This window comes from Drosophila miranda, chromosome XR, assembly GCF_003369915.1.
Source record: "Drosophila miranda strain MSH22 chromosome XR, D.miranda_PacBio2.1, whole genome shotgun sequence".
In the NCBI taxonomy this organism is placed as follows: domain Eukaryota; kingdom Metazoa; phylum Arthropoda; class Insecta; order Diptera; family Drosophilidae; genus Drosophila; species Drosophila miranda.
The window spans coordinates 18902322-18928087 of NC_046674.1; the positions used below are offsets into that span (position 1 = coordinate 18902322).

Sequence of the window (25766 nt, forward strand, 5' to 3'; positions counted from 1 at the left end):
TTTGTTGGAATTTGGGGGAATATACTTAGATACGATAGATATATACAAGATAGAATGCAATTAGAATGGAAAAGAAGATGATACAACAGATTTTGTAGTAGTCCGATGACGGCAGCCCTTAGCCGACCGATGAGTGCTGCTGCAGGACGCGTAAAACAAGTAAAAAGCTAAAGCAGTGGGTAAAATCTGATGGACTGTGAAAGAATTGAATACAAATACAAAATATATATAGGATATAGAATAATATGGGTATATTCATGCCTTCGTTATGCCCACGAAGATATTCCTCCTTCTGCAGGAAGGATCTCTGAGTGGGTTGTCGTATGTCTCTACAGAAAGCCCTCTCTCTTGAACCACTATATCGCCGCTCCACTCGCTTGTGGTCCTCATTGCTTGTTCATTTTTCTGGAGTCCGTGTTTCAGACTCATTTAGCGGAAAAACAAACTTTCCCATTCATGTCCATCAAGAGAATACACACGCACGCACACACCCAGACACACCAAGACACACACACAGACACACACACAGACATTCGACATCAGACATTATGCCATTATGCGATATGCCACGCCCTAAAGCTACAGCCATAGCCACACATATTACATGCCCCATCATGCAATTAGCTTGGACTCCCCCGCTCCCCCCCCCCCCCCCCCCCCCCACTCCCCTTCCACATGTGTGGAGAAGCAGCGAAACAAACTTCAAGCCAAACAAGAATGGACAAGGGCTAAGGGATCGCAGAAAGAGAGAGAGAGAGAGAGAAAAAAAAGGAAAAGTAAAAAGAAAAAGAAAGAAAAAACTCAAGTGAAAAATCATACAAAAGCCGCATAAATTAGCAATGGTCTGTAATTCCGAAAAGGGTCGTCGTCGTCGTCGTAGTCGTCTCTTCCAAACAGAAGGAAAGCATTTCAGAGGGGAGGGGGGTGGTGGCAAGGGGGGTGGGGAGTCGTGCCTGCAATGCATTCATTAGTTTAATATTAAAATAGTCATCATAAAACGTCTGTAGATAAAAGAAGTCTGTTGGAAACAATGTGCAACAAGCCAGGAGGAGGCACAGTGGCACAGCACTAGCAACAACAACAACAGCAACAACAACAACAACAACGTGGAAGAGTAGCCAAGAAATGTACTAAGGGCCAAGAGATTTATGAACTTCAGAGAGAGAGTCGTACTTCCATAGAAGTATCTCTGTGTCTCTCTCTCTCTCTCTCTCTGTGTGTGTCTGCGTCTTGGAGTCGTCTCCAAGTCGCCGCCACTCGTCTTGCATCCATCCCCTCTTTCTCGATGTGTGTGTGTGTCTCGCCTGAGTCTCTGGCTCTAAGCGGAGCAATGAACTATTTACGAATGTAAGAGCCAGCCATAGCCATAGCCACAGCCACTCACTCCACTCACTCCATTCGTCTCGTCTGCATTCATATTCATACTCACACTCACACTCATTGCTTATATTGTAGATAAATGTACTCGGAACCCTCTGTGTATACAATATATGTAGGTGCTAGGGCGGTTTCTGCTCTGCTCGGCTCGGCTCTGCTCTTTTCCCTTCGAGTGTCCGAAAGATAAGTATTGTAATATTGCTGCTCTGCCGCCTCCTGATATGGCAAATGCCATGCATATTTATGTGGTCTCTCTCTAGGGCGTTGATGACCTTGAGGCACTGGCGAAAAAGTTCTCAAGCCTTAGAGATCACAGAGGCAGAGAGGGGAGCGGAAAGTCCACCTGAAAGTCTAGATAGAACCTTTGTGGTTAAGGGAATTCCCAGAGTACACCAACAATTATCATCCAAGATCAAGGGGGTTGGGGGGGGGGGGGCAACAATTATCACAGAAAGATAAGGAAATTAAAGGTAAGGAAGGGAAGGAAAGGTGTGTGATTATCAGGGGCTCTGGAATGACTATTAAATGGTGTGGGAATCCCTTTATCATTCCCTTTTTCTCTATGTTTTACAACAAAGAAAAATCTTTATAAATTCTTTAAAGCTCAAGCTTCGAAATAGAGATATTTTCCTCTAAGTATTTGAAGATTTCCCCTATTTGGGATAATTGATTCGGATATATTCAAGCCTTAGGGACTTGACCAATATTTATCTCTTTTCTTCACTCAGTGAAGATTTGCCCAGTCTTCGGCGCATCTTCTATGAAGTGCCTGGCTCTTGAGGCCAAGAGAAGATCCATCTCTCTCCTTCCTTGAAGCCCTTTATTCGCAGATGATCTTGGAAGCTTTTATTGTGGCCTTGCTCTCCCCATTCACAGGGCGAGATATTATTACATTTCACTTTTGATTCTTTCTTCTATTTCTGTGTGCAGGCCGCTCCATCTACAGCTCCCACTCTCGTTGCCACGCCCAATACACTGGATCATTGAGGGGGCTGTTAAATTTAGTGCCTCTTCACTTCAATTTTAATTACGATCACGAGGAGCAGCAGATCTCGGCGGATCTGGACGTAGGGCGACTCTCCCTCGAATCGCATACGTTTCTTGCCTTTGGATTCCAGTACGAGGAGAGTATCTGTTGCACACATGTTTTTGTTGGGGGAGGAGGGGGGGAGGGGAAAACACACACAAACCCCTCTGCTGCATTCTGCTTTCCTCTCCCTCGCTCTCCCTCTCCCTTTCGGTCTTTCGCTCTTTCAGTTCCTTTGTTTGGTAGACAATTTAACATATTTGGGAATTCATTGCACTTTCTTTTATTAATACGCATTCGAAGAAGTCAAAGTCGAGAACTCTCGCCCTCTGTGCTGTTCTCGCACGTCTGGAACATGTGTAAGTGCCTGCGCGCCCCTCTGGCACCACCTCCCCCGGCCCCCCAGCCGTACTCCCTGAATGTATCTTTGTATCTTTGTGTGTTGCTTTTGCCTAAATTTAGTCACATTCCGTACTATTTTTGTGGATTGCCTTTGTGGCATCTGTTGTTGCTTGGGGCTTTGATTGTTCCAATTTTGGGGCTATAGCAAAAGCATTGATAAAAATAGACCCCTAACTGCCAGTATCTTTGCTTGTATCTTTGTCTTTGTCGGAGATATCAATGGAGAAGATACATCGGATGGAGATTGTAATTGTATCTGTTAATCGCACATCTGTTTGTCACATTAGCATCCAAGGGGGGGTGGCCAGAGGGGGGGGCTGGAGAGTGGGAGTGGGGAGGCACTTAATGCCACACGTGTGCTCATTGTTTTGGCCTCAGTTTTTGCTCGAATAGATGATCGCCCTACCCCCCCGCAGGCCCCCTCTGTCGTTCTCTGTTGATCTCTGAATAGTTTTGTCATAAATCTGGAGAGCAAAATGAGTAGCGCATGCACAAATCAAAGCGATGACAGAGAGCCGACCGAGCAGTGGCCACAGATCTAGATAGATGTTGAGAGTAACTTTCGGGGAGGCCCTCGCACCCCCCCTCCTGGCCCCTTTTCTGAGTCGGAGATCTTCTCAGGCAGCTGGCACAAATTGCGCAAATTGGTTTGAAACAAATGTAAATATTTATTAAAATTGCACACAAAAATGCAAAGGCCCCACCTCGGGAGGGCCTCTGTAGAGCCACCCCCCCGTACCTGTATTCTCCAAACCCTCCTCGTCAAAGTTTTCCGTATCAGTCAAATGTTCAGAGCTTTTCAGATGATTGGAACGTGATCATGATCATGAACAAATCATTGCGAATGCATGTGCGCGGGTGCTGTGATTATTCAGACAGAGAGAGAGAAACAGAGGGGGAGTGAGAAAAGAGCGAGAGCGAGAGGGCCACGTAGAAGGTGACAGAGTGAGATAGCAAGATCATGTGACTCTCGGCGATTGAGTCTTTGTTTCAGCCTCGCGATGCTGATAATCGTCATTGACACAGGCAGAGAACAGAAAATCCAATGCAAATAAATATTTATGCGTATGAGTAATCGAAAATTACAACAATACACACGATGAATAATCAACAACAACAAATTAATACCAATGAATGCCCGAAAACAACTCAAGGCGAAAGAAACCCTCAACCTCAGCAATAAATATTAAAAAAAAAAAATGCAATTGAGGATTCCAACACAAAACCCATGAAAACTCAACAGCATACTCAACAACAACAGCAATAAAACGTAATAAACACAACAACAAACAGTCACCACTCAACAACAGCTCCAACAATGCAAACAGACTCAACAACAACAATAAAATGCACATAATATTCAATATTCACTACAAGATGAATATAATTTTCAACAACACCAAAATAATCAACCACAAATAAAACAAAGTTTCAACAACAACAAAAATGAATACCAACAACAATAAAATGCATTTAATAGATTTTCAACAACACCAAAATGATCACAGTGTATACTCAAGAACAACAAATAAAACGAAGTTTCAACAACAACAACAATAAAATGGACGTAAAGAATTTTCAACAACACCAAAATGATCAACAACAAACAACGAAACGCGTGAATCAACAAAACCCAGCAGCAAATCAACAATGAAGCAGAATTTTGTGACAAATTCCTGCCAAATCAGGCCACTTTTGCGGAACAATTTCTTGCTGTTGATTTATGCGCAAAACACAAACGAAGTCCGGAGCGTGGACAGGGGCAAAAAAGTTCCCAACTAAAGTTTTCTATACATATAATTAACTAAGTGGGGGGTTGGTCCCCCCCAAAAGGGCAGGGGGCGTGTGGTGGTGGGAGAACAATCAGCCAGCGAGTGATACAATTTCTCACTCTCTCGACAACAAACGAAAAGTTGTGTCGTGTCGTCATTATCAGCTCCAAAAGGTGAACAACAGGCAAAAGCAGCAACGGTGGAGAGGGAGGGGGGGAGTGGGGGAGTGGGGAAGAAAAGCTGATGACGCTTCAGCGATTTTCACATTAGATTAAATATTTTTCCATTTTAAACTTTTCATTTTTGAGGTCAACTTTAAGAGACGGCAAGAAAACTCTGGGCCGCTTGGGTAACACACAATTTCGTCGTTGATAATATAATAATTGTTGTTGAAGTTGTTGTAGTCGTAGTTGTTGTTGCGGAAGCGGATGCAAAAAAAGAAGACGGAGGAGAGCAAGAGGAAGCCAGAAGAGAAGACAGACAGACGGACAGACGGACAGGTTGAAAGGCAAACATGAAGTGGCAGTGACGATCACTTATATAGATACATATACCTTGTATTTGAGTAGAAAACGCAATAACAAGAAGAGTAACAGAGCAAAGAAGTTTCGAGAGGGGGAAATACCCTTCTTTGATTATTTTCTATACGAAATGCTCATTGAATTTGGCTGAAATTTGGATTTCAGGCGTGGAAAGGCATTATATGGGAATATGTAATATTTGGTGAAACATGGCAGTTAGTAGCCCTCAAAAGTTATATTTTTAAGCGATTAGACTTGGAATCTGGGCATAGAAAGGTACTATACCATACCAACAAAGTTATGACGGATTATTCCAACGGGGGTCCATAGGAACTTGTTGACTTTGGGCAACCCATAGATAAATCCCGTATAAACCTCTTTGTGGTGTAGTCGGCATACCCTCAATGTTTTGCAGGGTATAATAACAATAACTGAAGCAGCTAATTTCTCATGGAGATGGTCGGGGATACACCGGTGGGCACACGGTACGTGTATAGGGGTTCCGCGACAGCCGAGACCTTGCCTTTGGCCAAGAAGTCAGGTCTCTGTCTCTCAGCGAATGAAATGAATTTCCATTGTCTTAAATATATATTTTTTTTTCAGGCTTCCTTAGGCTCTCATTGTTGTTGTTGTTGTTGTTGCCTCACCCAAAGGCCAAGATCGTCGTCATATTAGCGTCCAAAAGTCAACTTTAGCTTCGTCGCTTCTTCATCGTCAAAACACAATGAATATCGCATAGTGGTGGAAGAGCAGTTGGAAAAGGGATCAAAAAAATAAGGAGAGATATGGGATATGGTGAAGTGTCCCACTAGATAGGGTGGGGTTCTTAAAGAACTAGTGATGTAAGGATCTGGGGGAAGGATGGTAGGGTAAAGTCACCTCAAAATGGATTGCTAAACTGAAACCTTGTCAGAAAAGGATACAAGATCATTTCTATAACAGTCCCCACAGGGATCATAGATCGTATGCTTCTTCAAATGATATTCCCACCACTGTGCGCTCTGTTTCGGTTTGTTTTTTTTCAGGGGCGGCTTTTCAAAAACGTAAAACGAACCGAAAATAAGCGAACGACTGGGCGACCGGGCGACTGGGCGACTGGGAAATATTGTATGCGTATAATGTAAATTCCGCAAAGTGCGATGGACAAGCGATGCTTGAAATTAAAATAGGGTCATTAAGCGCGCCACGGCGGGGTCCATGGTGTGAAGAGGCAGAACAGTGGCAGAGGGAGGGGCATAGGGGGGGGCATGCCACCAAGCAGCTGCCTCTGCCTCTGCCTCTGTGTCCGTTTCGAGCTGGTTCGCTCACTGGGCTCACGCTCAGTCCCTTTCTGGGCCCCGTAATTGCTCTCTCGACCAAACAAATTTCTCAACAATTATTTTACGAAATGTTTTTCAATCTTCTCGGTCTTGGGTTCGGGTGTGGGGCTCTCTGTGGATCGTATAGGGTTTTCCATTCGAGCAACAAAAGTGTGAAACGGCAGCCGAGGCACAGCACAGCACAGCCCGCTTTAAACTGAATCTCAGCTTTGGATCGTTGCGACCGACTCCTCTGTAATTATGATTGTTTGCTGTTGTAATACTCAAAGTAGTACTCAAAGTGATTGTTGCCGCTGCTGCTGCTGCTGCATTGGTCTGTGCCTCTGTGCCTTTGCCTGACATTGGCATTTGTTTAGTAATTATAGAAAAATCTCCTCCTCTGTGTGCGCATAATTTTAATAGTCAATAGGAGCCCCACAGCAGCTGAGGAGCTGCGAGTGCGATCAAATGACGTCTCAATGCTGTTTCATTGGGCAAAGGAATGATAAAAAAAATAAAGTACTTCGAAGTAAATTCAACAAAGGCTGGGCTTTGGCTACATTTGAGTCAACGATAGATAGATAGATACATTTAAAAGTATAAAAGTACAAAGTTCAACTAATTTAGACAGCAATGGAATGCACTCTAGAGCCAGCTTAGAGTTGTGGCATTCTCTAAGAGCTTTAAAGTAGAGTTCTATCAACAAATTTGCTTTTCTTTCATTTCTTAGATTTTTGTGTAAATTTTACACTTGAAATGGGGATAGGGGTATATGAGATTTGTGGTGAACGTCCAGAAGAAAGCATTTCCGAACCCATAAAGTATATATATTCTTGATCAGCATCAATAGTCGAGTCGATAGAGCCCTGTCTGTCCGTCCCTATGAGTGCCTAGATCTCAGAGACCATAAGAGCTAAAGCAACTACATTTTGTATCCAGACTTCTGTGAGATGTCACTGTTACAAGTGTATTTCAAAACTCCGCCCCGCCTCCTTCCGCCTCCGCAAAGAATTTTACAGATACGAGAAAACCAAAAAACTCAGACTATATCTTCTAGACGACAGAATCTAAACTAGATCGTTTCAATTTATAATTTCAGATTGATAGGCATACATTTCACTATATTTTGATATTTTGAGCTAGAATAAATAGGCATTTTTTGTAATGTTTTTGAAAAAATTAATAAATAGCCTTTAAAAACGTGTCCTGGAAACCACAAACTTTTTTGCTATATTAACAATGAGTTAATCTATGCAAAAAAAATTGTTTCATATAAATCGGTAAGTTGGTTAAAAAGATATAGCGGTTTGACTTTTGAAAATTGTTCAACCTATTCAGTTGAGCGGCACTGTATAACTATACATATATATATGTATATTTTTTTCCACATTACCATATATTATATATTAGTTTTGAGGACTTTTGTGAAGGAAAAAAAAATATTCCTTGCTTTATTCTTTGGAATTATTTTAAAAATAATCTTTTCTTTTCTGGCTTTAATCTAAAGATCGTAGAAAAATCTTCTATAAGGATCTGTTGCATTATGGCGTTATTTTTCTAAATTTTTTATAATATTTTTGGCATTGTTTGCCCTGAAAGAAGATCGATCTTTCACGAAATATACATATCATTCAATTAGGAATGTTAGACATCACAAAATACATTTATTTAAAGTAAATATTCTCCAGGATATCCATATCTATTGGATATGTAATCCAAATTCCTGTCTTTAGTCAAAAAGATACCCGAAATCGAGGTTAGATCTACAGTGAAAACGCCTGTTAAATCTTCAAAAATCTTTAAATCAATCCTTGTAATTATTTTTTTTTTATTCTTTAATTTATTGAAAAAGAAAAAAAACAATAATTATAATTCAAAGAGATCCTTTTCCTTAAGAGATTTTAATTCCTTCAAAAAAAAGTCCTTGTATCCAGTTCTGCACGTTGCATGGAAATTTCGATGCATTTTCACTTTTAAAAGGATTTTTATTTTTTTTCCCTGAATTTGATTTCTTGCGAACTGCTTTCCTTGTTGCCCCCTTTCTTTGGGAGCAATATTTATGAATCTTTTAGCCGCCTTTCCATCTATGTATCTTCGAATGGTGGCGCCTTCGTCTGCCTTAAGTGGCAGATACTTACTAGGGGCAGCAGCGGCAGCAGAAAAAAAAGGTGCGAAGCTGCCAAATGAGCAACGTGCGGCGTTCAACAAATTTACAGTTGTTGTCGCCTGTTGTTGCTGCAGTTGTTGTTGTTGTTGCCGCCTGTTGGTCGCATAAAAACCAGTAAGTGATTTCACAGAGTCGCCCCTCGAGTCGCCATCGAGTGGAGCCAGCAGCAGGCAAAACTAACAAACATTTGTGGCGAGGGGTGGTAGGGGGGGGGGGGGAGGGGGTGGGGAACGAGGGGGAACTCTGAAAGCGCGCGCGCGCGAGAGAAACAAAATTTGTAACATATTCGACCAAAAAGGCAGCAAAAAATATTTAAGTTTTTTGTTGTTGTCTGTTGAGTGGTTCATTGAACTCCCAAGACCCTCCGCCCGCTCCCTGCCGCTCCATCTGTTGGTTGGAGTTCGACTTGGACTACGACGACGACGACGACGACGACTCCAGTGGTGGAGACTCTGACTGACTTATTGAATGACGGAGATGGAGACGGCGACTGCAGCAGTGGCAGGCAGCAGCCCCAAAAGCAGCAGCAGCAGCCGCAGCAGCATTGAAGTCTGCACAGATTATGTCACACATTTTCGTTCGTATTGGGGGAGTGTTCCACAGAGAGAGAGAGAGAGAGACAGAGGGGTGCATGCTGTTGCAAGGGGGAGGCGTTGGGGCAGGGTATGTTGCACTCGTGGTAGCCATGTTACAACATCAATTGCGCGCGGCAGACAACAGAAACAACAACAACAACCAGCGACAACCAACGACTGCGACCTAAAAGAAATCGTATCTCAAAGATTGTTTTTGTATCTGTAGCGCTGTGTATTAGAGGAACGGGGAGGGAGCGAGAGAGAGAGAGAGAGAGGGAGAGGGAGGAAGCAGAGAGAATGAATCACACATGACTCAAGAAATTCCAAAAACTTATGCCAAATGGGGCGGGGAAGTCTGAAATGTATCTTGGGGGAAACCTCATGGGTCGGAAGAAGTGTATCTGTATCTGTAACTGAATTGGGGAATGTATCTATTACAGAACTTTAGAGGATCTTCAGAAGGTCTTAACACATCTGTTGTCGTCGCTTTGTGGAATAAATGTATCTGTATCTTCTATCTTTTCAGATCAATATTACCTGTGAGACCTCTTGGAATCGATTAAACGCGGGTACTCGGTGATTTTGAGGATGTATCTGAAGGATGTATCTGCTACAAGTGACTGTAAGTGAGATACTCTATCTTCAAGCCAAGAAGGACACTCTAACGGATCCTTTCTCCAGCGGAGAGCCACAAATCTATCTCCTATCAGTTTTAGAAATGTATCTATATATCTTCTAGTGACAAAAGATACTTCCACAAGTATTGGGAGTATCCCATAGACATGTCTCTTCCCCGCCATTGAAATTTCACTGATTTCATAACAAGCTTCCTCATGCTTCACCCTCCATGTATCTCCATCTGCATTTGTATCTGCCTCTGTCGCTGTCGCTGTATCTGTATCTGTATCTGTATCTGCGGCTTTACTCCCCCTTCTAACATTGTCTTCACTTTCGGTTTGTCTGCGGCGGCGAGTGGCGGAGTGGAATAAGTGAAAGTCAAATGTTATTGACGCATTGAGCGCTTGAACAAATTAACTGCGCAATGAGCAGCGGCAGGCAGCAGGCAGCAGTGGCAGCAGCACACGTATCCGTATCTTGTGGATTGTATGGCTTGTTGTATCTGCAACTATTTTCGAGAGTATCTTTTGTTGGGCCTTTACTTTGGCTATTTGTTTTTTTTCTTTGCTGATTTTTTGGCAAATTAATTTCGAACCGAAATTTATTAAATCAGAAAAATGGGGAAAAGGAAACAAGTTTCGGATTTATGCAATCCCCACAGAGCGAAAGAGAGAGAGGGGAAGAGGGAGAGGGGAAGGGGTCTGGGTATGGTTTGTAAAAGTTGTTGAATCATTTAGCTGCGAATCTTATCAGCGCCGAAACGTGGAAAGATAACAGAAGGCAGCTTTTTCAATGGAAATTATGCTGAGTAATCGGCAGAACATCGAAAGCGAACTTCCAGAATGAATGGGCGATATTTGGACACTTTGCCGGCCACTCGCCAGTACTCGCCCTTGCACTCGCCCCCGGGACTCGCTACGTCACGACACTCGCTCGACATTAATGGACATTCGTCGCCCTCCTCTATCCGATGGCCAATAAAATGCTAATTGACAGGTTCGCATAGTCGGCCACCGCCACCGACTGCGCGAGAGATAACGAGAAGCGTGAGCCGTGAGCAAATTAACTTAATTAATGCGACAAGATCGCGTATCCGTAGCCGTAGCCGTAGCCGTAGCCCCATTTTCGAGTTTTGTCGATCGTTTTGTAATTCAAATTTGTGGCACAGGTTGCAGATACACAGAATACACAGAAACGGATCTGTGAAGCGATGCACTTGAGCAAACAAATGCGAACGATCTTCGGGCAGGCAGGTGCGCCTCAACCGCCGAATGATGTGTGGAGGAGGCGTGGCACCAGGCATCAGAACTTTCACAAATTAATAACACTTTTGGAGCACAGAGGCAGCACAGAGGCAGAGGGGGAGAGAGAGAGAGCAATGGGGCAAGTTGGAGGCAAGTCGGAGGCAAGTGTGTTGAACCCCAGAACCGAGGCACAGAACAGATTTCGAGTTAAGTTGTGGAGAGCGGCGGCATTTTAATTGAATTCGCGAGGTGAACGCGAGCAGAGAAGGAGATCCACAGAGAAGGAGAGAGGGAGAGAGGGGGATGGCAGATGGCAGAAGCAGAACCACAATTTCCAAGAACTCCACCGAATGAACAGAAGATATATTTACTTACTTATGTACGACAGACAGAGAGACGGACGGACGGACAGACAGATGTATCTTTGTATCTTTTTTTGCAGTACGTTTGAATATGGAAGAAGCATAAGCAGACCGTAAACGAGACGACAGGCAAATAAAAGTCGAAACTCTCGATGGAACAAATGCCAGAAACGGAACGGAAAGGAGGCCTGATAGGGGTTTTTTTTTCTTGGGATCTTTTAGGTGGAATCTGTATGGAAATACATACCTCTGGGAGGAGAGTACCCTAAATGGAGTTGCATTTGGGGGAGCCTAATCTAGCCAGCAGCTCCCAAAGCTCCATGGAAAGTGCGCCACAACCGAGGCCCAGTGACCAGTGACCAGTGGCGACGGCGGCGGATAAGCGGATCATTGAACGAGAATCGCGTCTCGCGTCTCGCGCACTTCGGAACTCGTTACTTGGTCAATGGCTTGCTGCCTGCTGCTGCTGCCCCGCCCACAATAGGGCAGGCAGCCTCTGAGAGACAGACTGTCTCACCCACTCTCCATCTCCTCCTCTGGCCCTTTTCTTTGGGGTCTTTTGGTAATTTGTAAATTGGTTCATAATTCGTTTGTTTGTTCTTCCCCGCCGCCCCCCCTCCCGCGAGACTCTACTTTACATCTTCTTTTTTTTGTTCTTTCTACTACTATTCTCCCTCTCTTTCTCCATCTTTTGGCTATTTTTCTACTTTTATTTTGCTCTTTTTTTCCTTTCGGAGACATTGCGTTCGTTGGCCCTCTTTTGTGTCTCTGTCTGTCTTTTGGAGGGGCGGGGGGGCTGAATCTGTGATGGGAGATGGGCAAGAAATTAGGGTATAAGACGGTCGTAGGGGACGGGGGGGAATGGGAACAATCAACTAACTGTAAATACTCTTTGTTTTTCTACTTTTGTTCTCTGTGCCACTTTTTTTTTTTTTTTTTTGGAGAAGACGCGTTATAATTTTGATATTTCTCTTTATTTCTTACGAGACTTTGGCTCAAATCCCCCCGCACCCCACCCCCCACTAAGCAGTCGGAGGGGGGAATTTTTTTTGTTCTGGGATTTGCATATTTTCGACACTCGTTAATTAATAAACGACACACAGAAACGACAGAAACAAACACAAAACACCGTGCGATTCCATGAGGAATGCCAAAGGTCAAGAGAGCGCGAGGCATCCGACAATTCCGGTCAATTAGATCATCCGTAGAATACGATTTTTGGTTGAAAATCGCGTGTTGCGTAATCTTCTAATCCAGTTTTGGAATCAAAGAATTCTAAACGGAAATCGTACTTGGGATCTAAAGCAGCGCTTACTTCAGGGTCCAAGATACGTTTCTTCAGTTCCTCTATCGAATTTTGCTCCAGAATATCCATTCTCGAAGAGTATTTTTCATATATTTGAATATTAGAGGAATATAAGAGGATATCCAAGGGATTTCCGAATCTTTTGGCTAAGGTTACTTTGGGAATTATTGGACGGAATTTATCTGGACGTTGACTGCATCTTACAAGAGGCACCATCAAGTGGGACCAGCAGAAGGCCCTCCTCCCGCCCAACCCACCGAGAGCGCTAACCCTCAATAAACATTTAATCTCAGTTCCAAGGCAAACGATCTTTGGCTATTAAAATGAGGAACCGATCTAATTCAGGTTCGGCAATCTGCTAGATATAAGCCCCCTCTAGGATTCTGCGTTTTTGGGTTTCACAGATGCCACAGATTTTCGTCTTTGGTGGAGGCGGAAGGCGGTGGGGTACTCTTGTAACAGTTGGATATCACAGGAGTCTGGATACAATATTTGGCCGCTCTAGCCCTTATAGTCTTCGAGATCCAGCCGCTCATCGGGCCGGACAGGCAGACCTGACTCCATAGACTCGGCTTTTGGTACATACACTATGGCGTCGGAAATGCTTCCTTCTGGAGGCCCATCCTTTACCACAAATCGAATATATCGCCTTAATCTTCGAGTATCGGTTAGAAAAGTCTTCCAAGTGAGTCTAGAGATTTTTTATACCCGATACTCAAAATGAGTATTGGGGTATATTAGATTTGTGGTGAAAATAGATGTGTGTAACGTCCAGAAGGAATCGTTTCCGACCCCATAAAGTATATATATTCTTGATCAGCATAAATAGCCGAGTCGATTGAGCCATGTCTGTCTGTCCGTCCGTCCGTCTGTCCGTCCGTCCGTCCCCTTCAGCGCCTAGTGCTCAAAGACTATAAGAGCTAGAGCAACGATGTTTTGGATCCAGACTTCTGTGATATGTCACTGCTACAAAAATATTTCAAAACTTCGCCCCGCCCACTTTCGCTCCCACAAAGGACGAAAATCTGTTGCATCCACAATATTGCACATTCGAGAAAACTAAAAACGCAGAATCATAGATAACGACCATATCTATCAGATTGCTGAATCTGGATCAGATCAGATAATTTTTGTAGCCAAAAGCAAGAAATCAATTTGCAGTGGCCACGCAGCGCCCGACGTCACGCTCAGACTGATTTTCTGTCTCTCTCGCACGCACTCTTTGTCGTGTCGTTTAATATTAGCGGCGTCTGCAGGAGGAGAGCCATACTGACCAAGTATCGGGTATAACTGTAGAGTTGCGGTGTCCGCAGCAACTCACAACGTTCCCCCTGGTTAAAAATATTTTTGTTCTAAAAATTAACTTTTTCTTTTGTTATTTAGCGAATATACAATATTTTGTATAAATTAAATAAATAATAAATAAATAAATAAATTAATAATAAACAAAGAATAAATAAATAATCAATAAATAATAAATAAAATAAATAAATAAAAGTAGAGCCGCGGGCCTTGCCCTCGTGTCTTTTTGTTTAGCAGTTCAAGTGGTTGCTTTCTTAAATTACCACAAACTCAATGGTTTTTTTGGATAATATAATTTATTTTTTATTTTATTGTTCTTTCAGTCATACAATTTCTTATGGAAGGGTATAGGGGGGTTTTCTACATTTACTATAATTTCCTGAATGCTTAGCAATCCTTAAACAAGGGAAATATTTGCAGAATTTGTTCATCTTTCGATCCCCAATCGTCCGTCCTCGCCTCAATCGTCTCGCCCTAGAATATCGCTGCTCGTATCTTCCATTTCTCCTCGGAAATATCTGAAAAGAAAACAGATAAACTAGATAAAATGTTTGCCAGTTAAGTGTTTGGCGATTGATTGATATATTAAGAGCAGAGCCGGCAGGGTACCTGGCAGGGCCTGGCCTGTCTGTGCCTTTCCCTTGCAGAAAGGAAGGAAGCAGGTCATTCCAAAGGTTAATGCCAATTTACGTCAACAAATGCTCGAGACATGCCACCATCTAAATCGAAGCCGAAGAAAAGCCAATTCGATTTGCAAGCGAGAAGGAAAACCTCTTTTTCTTGAGAGATCTTGAGAGATCTACGGGCGAGAGAATAAGTCAAATAAATCGAGAAGAGTGGAGTGGAGTGGATTGGAGTGGAGAAGTGCAGCAAAACAAGGTCTCTCTTTGCTTCCCCCCCCTGTCACCCCTGTCCCCCCCTGTAACCCCCCTGTCCACTCTGTCAGCGTACCTTCTTCGATCGGCAAACAAGCCGAACAAAACGCTTCCTCAACCGCCTAGCGGATTTACAATGGATGCGCCAGGAGAGTGGGGAGGGGGATCCCATACCAGTTAGGCGCTCGAATTGGGCGAGTGAGCAGCGGCAGCAGCGGCGGCAGCGGTGGTGATGTGTGCCGCAGGAAAGGGGGGGGGAGGGGGCTGGAGGGGAGGCGACGACCAGTAGTGTGCGTTGTGGTAGTACGGAATGGAATGGAATGGAATGGAATGCTTCGCTGGTCTCGGGGGCCAGAAATTGGCAAACAATAAAAGCCGTCAAAAAGTGCAGCCAACAAATAGGAAAAGCCATAGTGCGGTGCGGCAGCCAAGGGAGGGAGGGGGGTTGGGGGCACTGCCACAGAGAGAGAGACAGAGAGAGAGAAAGAAAGAAAGAAAAAAACAGTTTGAAAAGTTGATTGTTTAGTTGGAGTTGGAGCATAAAAAATGTTAGCTACACAAACTACAAAACAAAACAAAACAACAAAAAAAAAGCACACACACACACACACACAAGAAAAAATGCACAAAAAAAGTGGAGCGTCGATTGGAGTTGTAGAGAAAATGGTTTTCCATCACAGTGAGAACAAGGAGCAATGGCGAGGGAAGAGCAAGGGAGGGGTGGCAGAGTGAGATACAAGTGCGGAGAGTGCGGAGAGTGCGGAGAGTGGGGGGCATGGTCTTTCCATGAGCTGGGTTAAAGTGTGGCCTCGGTGGCCGTCGGTGCATTCAGAACGAGACTTTGGGAGCGAGACTGTTGGCTTTCTCAGGAGATGTCGGAACACATGTACTCGTACGGCAGGCCATTATCATATTAGTGCACCAACAGAAAGATGAGGCGCCAGAGATGGCCAGCAAAGGAGTGCCAGCCCATCCGGGACCAAATATCGTTGGAATAAACGATTGTTCGATACGAGCTGCGGATAATAATCGATTTATCGCTGGTCTTGGTCGATATTTATCGATAAGTCAACACTTTTCGGTAAGCTCGTCTTCTGTGGGCCAAGGAGCGATAGGTATTCGATTTCTGCGATGCCTCAGATGCCTCTCACGCTGTCATCTCTCTTGCTCTATCTCTCTGGTGGACAATGCTTTGGCTTTTGGTGAAAGATACATTTCAACTCTTGTCAGAAAGCCAGCGATGGTCGAGTCGAGTCTTGGTCTTGGTCTCGGGTCTCGGGGCATGGAAAACAGACAAATGTGACGGAAGAAAGCGCTCACTGGTGCTCATAGCAGAGTGGCAGAGTGGCAGAAGGGGGGCTGGGTGGGTGGTGCAGGGAGGTGGAGGCCTCGAGGAGCTCTGTGCAGCTGCCGTTGTGACTGACTGACATTTTTTTTTTTTTTCTGCGCACTCACACACACACACACATTTTTTTGATGATGAAGAGACGAGACGCAGGCCGAAGTGTGGCCTGACAAATGCATAAAACTTTGAGGCTTAAAGAAAAGAGGAGGGAGAAGAGAGAGAGCCAGAGCGAGATGGAAAGGTAGATCATGAAGATCTTGTGAAAGAAGTGGAAACTGAAGCAGAAGGAGAGGGAGAGGGAGAGGGGGAGACTGGAGAGGGAGACTGGAGGTGCATGGCAGTGGATGAAGCTGGGAGCATTTTGCACAGTGATTTGCTGCTGACAACAACAACAACAACGAAAACCACATGAACTTCACAAACAACAACAAAAGCTACAACAACAACAAAACAACAACGTGAATGTTGTAGCAATTGAATTTTTGCACGTCGCCCATGAAGTTGTTTGTTTGCTTGACTCTGCACCGTACCCCCTCCAAGCCCCCCTCGAACCCCCCACGCTCCTGCTCAATCTCTCTTGCCCCCCCCTGCCCCCCTCGCTTTTTTCGTTTGCGCATATTTATGTTTGGCTTTGGGTTACCGTTAGACGGTTATATGGCGGATTACATTTGGCGCTGCCGATGGCAAATTATCTGTGCCGCGTCGCCAAGAAGCCAAGGGGGGGGGGGGGGGGTAGGGGTTGGGGGCACATAGAAGTCGTAGCAGATGATGGAAATGTGCAGCCAGCGAGAGAGAATGAAGAGAATGATCGTGAAATGATGAGGATGATTGAGTTTGCAAAAGAAAATGCCAGTTTCTAGGGGGGATCTATGCATTCTATGCACTCTAAGGCACCACGTATCCGTATCGGTCTTTGGAGACCATTTATTCCACATCTTTAATCTCTTTATCCATCCATCCTCTTCATAAGGTTTGGCTTATGAAAATCTTAAGAATTAGATCTGGGAATTGTTGGAGATATCACAGATCTGCCTCTATAACATTTCCAGAGCACTTTCTTCCACTCTTTGAAGGAAAAAATTCCATTTCATTTGTTGGAAAACTCTCGTATATTCGAAAGCTCATTCCTCTGTCAAAAACAGCTCTACTTAGAGTATTTCCTGTAAAAGAGGAGCAAATAACACACTTTAATCTATTGATGATGCTCTCCATCTCATGTTTTGATACATTTCCATATAAGACATGCAAGAATCGTCCTTAAGACCATAAAATGGAAATCCTATAGACCCAGACTATAGGTTAATATATTGTGGAGCCCGTTGGAAAGGAATTACTCTTGTGGAAGCCACCAAAGATGGACAGTTACCACTCAGGGCTCTGAAACCCTACAAGAACGAATCAAATGGTCCATAAAGGAGACATAATTGGACAGTGTCCAGAGGTTACGAAACAAATGAAGCTCAAATGAAACCCCCCCGAGCCTTTGGACAGATTACAGATACAAAATCTAAAACGATAAAAGCTTCTGCCTTGTTGGAAAAATTCTGGAAAATTGTATATTCAAAGAATTCTGCCGCCTCGATCTCCTTCTTCTTGTCTTTCCTCCTTCCTTCCATTCAAAGACTATTCCTTAAGTGTTGATCCTATATGATAGCCCATACCATTTCCTCAATGGTTACCGCCTTCGTTTCTGCCTCATTTCGGATGGATCGCATGGATTCTCGCACCCATTTCTCGTGTGTATCTTTTGCCCAGAAATCCATTCCGTTCATAAGCCATTCACTTCTTTTGGCGGATGCTTAATTGCGGTCAATTGCCGAAACGCGTTGGGAGACGGATGGCACCTCTCCATGTGCCCTACAAAGTTTGAGACCTCCTGGGGGATACCCATGGATACCCCTAATGATATACCACTAATTCCACTCTCCCCGCTCCTCTCCTCTTCACGCTCCACTCCTCTTGTGGCTCTCTTGAAGATGTGGTGTGAAAATCTGCTGCTCGCCTCTTGGGTTCAACTTTCAACTTACATTTTTTTTTTGGTTTTTGTTTTTGTTTTTGCAAGTGACTTTCGCAGCAAGTGACACAGAAATAACAAAAAGGAAAGGCCGCTGTGTCTTTAAACTCCCCAACCCCAGCCCCAACCCCAGCCCCAACCCCATCCCCCTCTCCTCTCCTCTCTGCTCCCCCTTTTCGCACACACAGCAAAAACTTTCAAAAGCAAAGCATAGCAAAATGGCTAAAAACTTGGCCATTGGCGATCGTCTCACAGAGTGAGCTTTTGAAATTCGAGTATCGAGTATTTCTATTTGTTTCTGGCTCTGACGCTGGCTCTGACTCGTAAAACTATTGGCCATTATTATCTCTTGGTCTTTTGCTGTTGTTTTCTGTTGTTGTTGTTGTTGTTGTTGGGGTAATTGTTGCCGCTTTTTGGTTTTTGTTTTGTTTTCGCGTCGCGTCGCGTCGGCATCTGAAAAGAAGGTCGCACAAGGTGGTCCACCATCCACCATCCACCATCCACCAGATCCACATCGAGGTGAGCCTCTGTGCCCCGTTATCGTTGTTTTGCGCCACTACTCTATGATCTAGCAATGGGGCTTACAAAAGAGGCAACCAGTTGGGTTTTAGCGAGTCAATAGATACGATAAGTGCTTAAAGGAATGGTTTCTCTGGGGTATGAAGGGGCCTGCGTTGCCTGGCAGTAAAGAGAGGACAAATGGGAGAAGTTCTTTGATCAAAGTGGCCTAAAATATGTGCAGGAAAGGAAATATTCAAGAAAGTTGGCATAGAAAATAGATAGATAGACCCTTTTGGACCTATAAAGTGGGTATAAACCAGGTAAAAGGTGTCCTATAGAGTGTCCTTCCCATAGCAACCGAGGTGCACTGCTGCATGCCATGCATTACCCGTTTTTTGCAGGGCATTCGCGCTTCGTTGAACGTTCGATTCGTGAGCTTTCATCTTGTATTATTTTCGTTTCATTTGTCTTTGAAATTAATGTGCCAGATTTGAAAACCTGTAACGTCAGCTGCTGGCTTTGTCTCTCACTTGGAGATGGAGCCAGAGAGGCCCCCAGTCTCGCGGTCTCTATTTCTGGCCAGAGAGGAGGAGGACCAGAGGCAGTTGACGAGTTAACTCGAAAGGAAGAAAACTAAAACTGATAGAATGGCCATATCCCCCCCTGCCTGTACCCCCCCCCCCCTCCTTCTCTTTCTGCAATTGATTTTCACTTGGATTTCTCTCAAGAGAGAGACAGTCGTCTCTGTGCCCTGTTTTTTGTTGTGCCTGTCGCTCATTCGCTTTGTCTTTTTGGCATTGATGTGTTTTTGTGTTTTGTTTTATTTCGGAGGAGTGGTAGAGCCCCCCAGGGGCGTGGGGTGTGCGGGGGGTGTGCGGGGGAAGGTGAAGCCGCCACTCGTCACACTCTGATATTTGTCGCTATTTTTTTTTTTTGGCAAATTGCTTTTGGAGTCGGCGGCGTAGGTGCCATAGCGGTTTTTTTTGGGTCTCTCAATGCTCCACCAGCGCACCGCGGTGCCCCCTCGATCGCCGCTCCATCTCCTCCTTCTTTTCTGCATAATTGAATTTGTTTTCGAGGTCGACGTTTAATAAACTGAACTTTAAAGCTGCTGCCTTTTTTTTGCGAAATCGATTCATTGGCTGCAGCCAAAAGTTTTGGTTGCACAGATCACAGATCGTTGTGTCTGCCGCTGCCGCTGCCGCCGCCGCTGTTGTCAATCAAAAAGTCAAATTCCAAGCTGTCAAAGGGGTCGCAATTTGTCTCTCGATTGCAATTGAGACGAAAAGCGAATGTGGCATGGTCAGCACTGTGGCACTGTGGCACTGCGGCACTGCGGCACTGAGAATGCAATGAGACTGAAATTGCGCATACGCCGCGTACGACAATCGAATGCAGTGCAGGAATGCCAGGCCGCCAGAATATGGAATTATGAGAGGCACTAGCTACGAGTATAACGGTTATAAGTTAACCCACTGGCAGCCCTAGAGGGTAAACGATGACCTAAACGATAAACGATAGTTCGATTACAGCTGGATTGGCAAAGGATTGGCTCCGGAAAGTGGCATTTCTTCAGGAATCTTCATGAGAGGCGGAAATCTGCAAAGAAATCTTCTTCAAGGAGAAGCTGCTGGAGTGGCAGCCGATAATATGAGTTTAATCGATATTCAGCCAATCGAAATCGATTAAAATCCCATGAAGACTGCTCTCCAGAGTCCCAAGAGCTTTTGTGGTGTTAATTCCGATATCTAGACCTTAAGCGATGCTGTTCCCAGGCAGAACCAGAGCAGAGGAGGGCTGCTACGATAGCATTGATACCCTATCGATCACATATCGATAGCCAGTGATCCCACAATGGCATTTCATAGCTATAGCTATGTCTTTCGATAGCTTCCGTTTATGCCACCTCCAAAAAACATCCTCCTCTAACAACACAGAGCCTTCGAACCCTAAAGAGGTGGCCAGGCAGTGGCTTAAACTGTTGCCCGCGCCATCAATGGGTTAATGGGTTAATGGGTTAACGGCATGAATGTTCCTTTTGACAGTTTACAAGTTATTCAAAGACCCCCCCGCCCCGCCCCGCCCCGCCCCGCCCCGCCCAAATGTTGTCTGTTGAACAATAAGCAAATAATTCTCCATTGCACATGTCACACAAAACGAAAAGCGGTGCCCCCACAGACCCCTCCCGAGGGGCCAACTGTCGATTTGTGGCCGCAAGTTGCATTCAATTTTGTATGCAAATCAAAGGCAAAACTGCGTAATGAGCCGCAACCCGTGACTGAGACTTCCAGATGCGGAGGTAGACCCGGAGGTAGACCCGGAGGGAGGGCCACAGTTTGCCACTTGACTTACATGTGTTCCATTCCACTGTTGGAGTCATTCGCTGATTGCATTAATGGGTCACCACTGTACCGCCGCCGTTGGGACACATGTGTGTGCTAACGGTAAACTGGTTTCCGCCGCCTGCCACATAACACAGACGGAGAGCAGCGGCAGCATAACCGAGTCTCAAACAAAATGCCAATTGCCCAATGCTCCCAATGCGCTGACCCCACGGAGGAGGAGGAGGAGGAGAGCCCCCAACCACTCGCCCCCCTCCCCCCCTCCCCTCCCCGCTCCCCCTCGATTGGTTCATGACATATTAGCAAAAGGTTTTTAAGGCCTCGCTTTATGGCTGATTTCATTTAGGGCCCGAGCATTGCTGCAGCTAATCTCTGGTGCTGCTTGCAACATCCACATGGCTGAGAGCAGAGCAGAGCTCGGTGCCGCTGCTGTGTCACGATCCTGAAGGCAAGGAAATCACAGAAAACCCCACAGAAAACCCCACTGAAAAGGTGGCAAGCGGAGTTATGGTTATGTGAACAGCAACCGGCAACAATCGGTGGCAGGCTGGCTGGCAGGCAGGCAGGCAACAACATATCGCATTGAAAATCGCTGCAAATGAGGCAGCGTGAAAAATGCGCAACTGTCGAAATTGTTTTTGTAGACAAAAATATCAACCAAGTGGCAACGGCGGCAGCGGCAGCCCAAAAACTTGACTCCAGTTATGTGTGCCTGCCCCAAAGAGAGTGGTGCGGTGGCAGGACGGGGGTGGGGGGGGGGCATACACTTTGCAATCGGCTAAGCATTCACATGGGAAAGAAAAAACGACGGGCAGCAGCGGCAGTCAACAGTCAAACAGTCAGCAGGTTGCCGAGCCCAGCAGAGACGTTGCAGTTGCCACAGTTGCCACAGCAACATTTTGACAGCTCTTGCAGCAGGAATTGCAACTTTATTTTTCGCTTTTCCACTCATATATATATTGTATATTTTCCAGCAAATGTCAGGCTGGACTTGGACCCTTCCCCCCGTCGCCCCTCGCCCTTTCCCCTTGCCCCTTGCCCCTTTTCAATGCCTCCACAAAACTCATAAACTTCCTGGCGGCCAAAAAGTGTTTCCTGGTTGGAAGCTAGGGAAAATGTTAATTGCCAAAAGAAAAGTCTCTGCACAAAGGAAAGGGGGGGTGGGGGGTAAACCCTTCAATACAGACCCACAAGGATGCAGGGCTTTGCCTCTTCAAGGGCTCTTTTTCAGGGACTTTCAGGGTACTCGAAAAACGGGCTCTAATCCATCTTTTTTTTTGGATTGATCTCTGAGCTTCTGCCACGTTGGACAGCCTGTCGTCTGAGCCACTAGAGCTCTTACCAATAAACCCCCCAATAAGCAGGACTTTCTCCAAAGATCTCCATAGCTCAAACTTCCCCGAGAATCCACTTTGAATGCCCTTCAATAGACCTTTCTGCTGGCCTTCTCTTTTCTCTGCTAAGAACTCTTGCTGCCCCTTCGAATATCCATAATTATGCCCCTAATTCGATGAACTTTCTTTGGATTAATCGTAGCCCCCTCTCTCTCTCTCTCTCAGACCTTTCTCCTTTAGCCAGCCATTAATTAAGATATTACCTTAAATATAAATAAATATTTAAGGCCAAAACAACCTTCTCTTTCTCACATGGAAAACTGTTTTGGGCAGCATGTTGCATGCCCATTTGAAGGGGCAAGTAAGGAGGGGGGAGGGGGCTCTGTGTGGCATGACATATTTTGTCATGCGTGCGGCTGAAAATATTCCCACGTTCATTTTGGAGGGAAATATTTTGTTTAATTGAATTTATTTTTTTTGCAAAAAAAAAAAACAAAAACAAACCAAAAATCCGTCAAAAACCGAAACCATTTATCATTATTTTTGCTGGCCAAAGATCGCTTTGGCCATATTTAGTCATATTTATTGGCCAAAACAAATTGATTAATTGATTGGAAATTTGCATACGGCGACTGCACGGGCTCCACGGCTATCGTCTTAATGAGAACTTTCCCCCCCCTTAAGGCTGCCCCCTCAAATGATGGATGATTGAATGAATGGCAGGATGGATCATGAATGGAGTGGAATGGATCTTAAGGACGGGCCTGCGTAACAGCCAGCGACGGTAGCTGCGCGCACACAAAAAACAAAGAAAAAATATCAAACGATGTCAGGGACAGTCTGTAGGGGGGCTCTGGGGTCCGGCTACGACTCTGTAATGCTCCGCATCCATTAATCACGGGATCGACGCGACTCGGAGGTCGAGAGGAGAGAGAGTGTGTGGGTTACCGAATCGACTGGTGCGAGTGGTGCGAGTGGTGCGAGTGGTGCGAGTGGATGATCAACCAGAAAAACCTCATTTGAGTGCGCGCTCGAAGCGCCATGCCATTGGGGCTGGTTGTTTGCTCATTTGTTTGTTGTTTGTTGTTGGTTGTTGCCTGTTGCCTGATGTTTGATTACATAATCACAAACACAAAATCACGAGAAAGTGTAACAACCGATCGCCCAAGTCGAACAGCGAATGCCCTAACTTTTGGGACGAGATGAGAAGGTCCTTGGGCACTCGAGGCCCCAGAAAGGGTCTGCTCCACGCTCCCGATTCCCAGGCACCTCCCAGACCTTCCCTCCGTCTCCAGACATGGTCTTCCCCCAGTAAAGCCGATCTGCTCCCCTGCATTACCCCTCTTTCCAAACGCTTTATGCCCTCCTCTGATGTAAGCCACATTTCGCATGAAAATAAGTTATAGGCGGCGTCTTGACATCAACCCACCGACGCCGCGTCGTTGGCTTTCGCTGCCACTCGAGCCTCTGCCGCGGCCTGTGGCCTGGAGCACCCTCTGCTGCTCTGCTGCTCCGCTTCCGGCCACCGTTCGTGCTGCCGTCCAAGGCCGATCTCCGTCTCCGTCTGCGTCTGCGTTTTACGGGGCGACCGAAATGCTCTATAAAAGCAAAGATCCGCTCTGGTTGTGGCATCAGTTCACCGCCTTGGCTCATCTCCAACAGGTCAACATCATCGTCATGAAAATCTTTGTCTGCTTACTGGCCCTTGGCGCCGTTGCCCATGCCGGCTTTATTGGTGGATCAGGAGGCGGCGGAGGCGACTCCCATGGATCCCATGGTGGCGGCGGAGGTGGCGGTGGCTACAGCTATGGCGGCGGCGGCGGTGGCGGTGGCGGACATGATCATGGTGCTGCTGCTCCTGTGAAGGTCATCAAAGTGATCCACGAGAGTGCTCCCTCAGGAGGAGGAGGCGGCGGCTGGCAGTCAGGAGGTGGAGGCGGCGGCTGGCAGTCGGGAGGAGGAGGCGGCGGCGGTGGCTGGCAGTCGGGCGGCGGCGGCGGCGGCGGTCAGGAGATCAAAATCATTAAGATCATCTCCCAGCAGGCGCCTTCCGGAGGACATGGCGGTGGCGGCTGGTCCTCCGGCGGTGCCTCCAGTGGCGGCTGGTCCTCCGGCGGTGCTGGCGGCGGCGGCGGCGGCTGGGCCTCCGGTGGCGGCGGCGGCGGTGAAGCCTCCTCGGCTGTCAAGATCATCAAAATCATCTCCGAATCGGATTCTGGAGCTGGTGGTGGCGGCGGATGGGCGCAGGGCGGTGGTCTGGCCGCCGGATGGGCTCCAGCTGGTGGGTGGGCGCAGGGCGGCGGCGGCGGTGGCGGCAGCTGGTAATTGTGATAGCATCCCCCCACCCCCCACCCCCCGCACCATCCACCCATCCCTCCCCTCCATTGTTCCGCATCTCATTTCCATCTCTGCGTCACATCCACAAGATACATTTACGAGTATATTTTTTGTTGAAATAAAAGTTTTTTGTTTGATCATTTTTTCCCCAAGAAGAAAGTGTTTAATTTTCCAACCCAACAAAGGGGGGAGGGTGGTGGGGGGGGGAGCAGGAGCCCCAGTAAAATCCTTTTACAACTTTTCAATTTTAAAACAGAAAAAACACAGAAAAAAACACAGAAAAAACTTGCAAGAGGCAAAGAAGAGGCAAAATGAAGGAAATCCCCCCCTCTCCCACCACCCCACCGCCCCCCTGCCCCCGCAAGAAGCACACTTAACCGTTAAGTAATAAAATTCAAGCAAAAGCTGAAAAAAGGAGCAGCCAGAACGAAAGAGAAAGAAGGGGGAAAAGAAATGTCGGTGGAAAATATGTAAAATATCACTTTTGACTACGCGGCAAAGTCTAGCCACTGCCGCTGCCACTGCCACATGCCCCACCCACAGCCCCAGCCTTGCAAAAAAGCTTTCCACCCCCGCAGCAGGGTGGCAGGGGGGGGCGGGGGGGGGGGGGGGGGTGTGGTCTGGGTCCTTGGGTTGCATGTATAAAAATATATATTTTCCATATAAATCTAACAAAGAACGTGTTTGGGTTACTTGATTAGGCCTTCGCTCCCGCGTTGGGGGCCAAAACAATTTCCCCTCCCCCCTCTCCACTGCCCCCTCTTCGTTTCTTCTGTGGCATGAAACGAGGGGCGACAATGAGAGAGTGGCACAAGAAAAGGATATATCTGGGACTTTCTTTTCGACAAAAAAAAAAAGGGAAAAACTTTCCGTAGCCCAAAAAAAGGAAAAATGAGCAATTCCAAAGGCGAAAACCAATTTGTTGCACAGAAGAGGAGGAGGAGCAGGGGGCTGGGGGGTGTGGCAGATATGATATACCTCCTTTTGCCCCCCCCCCCCCCCCCTTTTCCCTACTCTATTTATGTATTGATTTTGTTTTTGGGGCGG

The 25766-nt window shown here is 46.0% G+C and overlaps 1 protein-coding gene across 1 annotated transcript; it reads left to right on the top strand.

The window, feature by feature from the left end:
* Positions 1-24039: 24039 nt before the first annotated feature.
* LOC108165309 (loricrin) lies at positions 24040-24707 on the top strand. Its single transcript, XM_033387751.1, has one exon. It carries the CDS (start codon positions 24060-24062, stop codon positions 24705-24707), a length of 648 nt encoding a protein of 215 aa, XP_033243642.1. The 5' UTR covers positions 24040-24059.
* The last annotated feature ends 1059 nt before the right edge of the window (positions 24708-25766 follow it).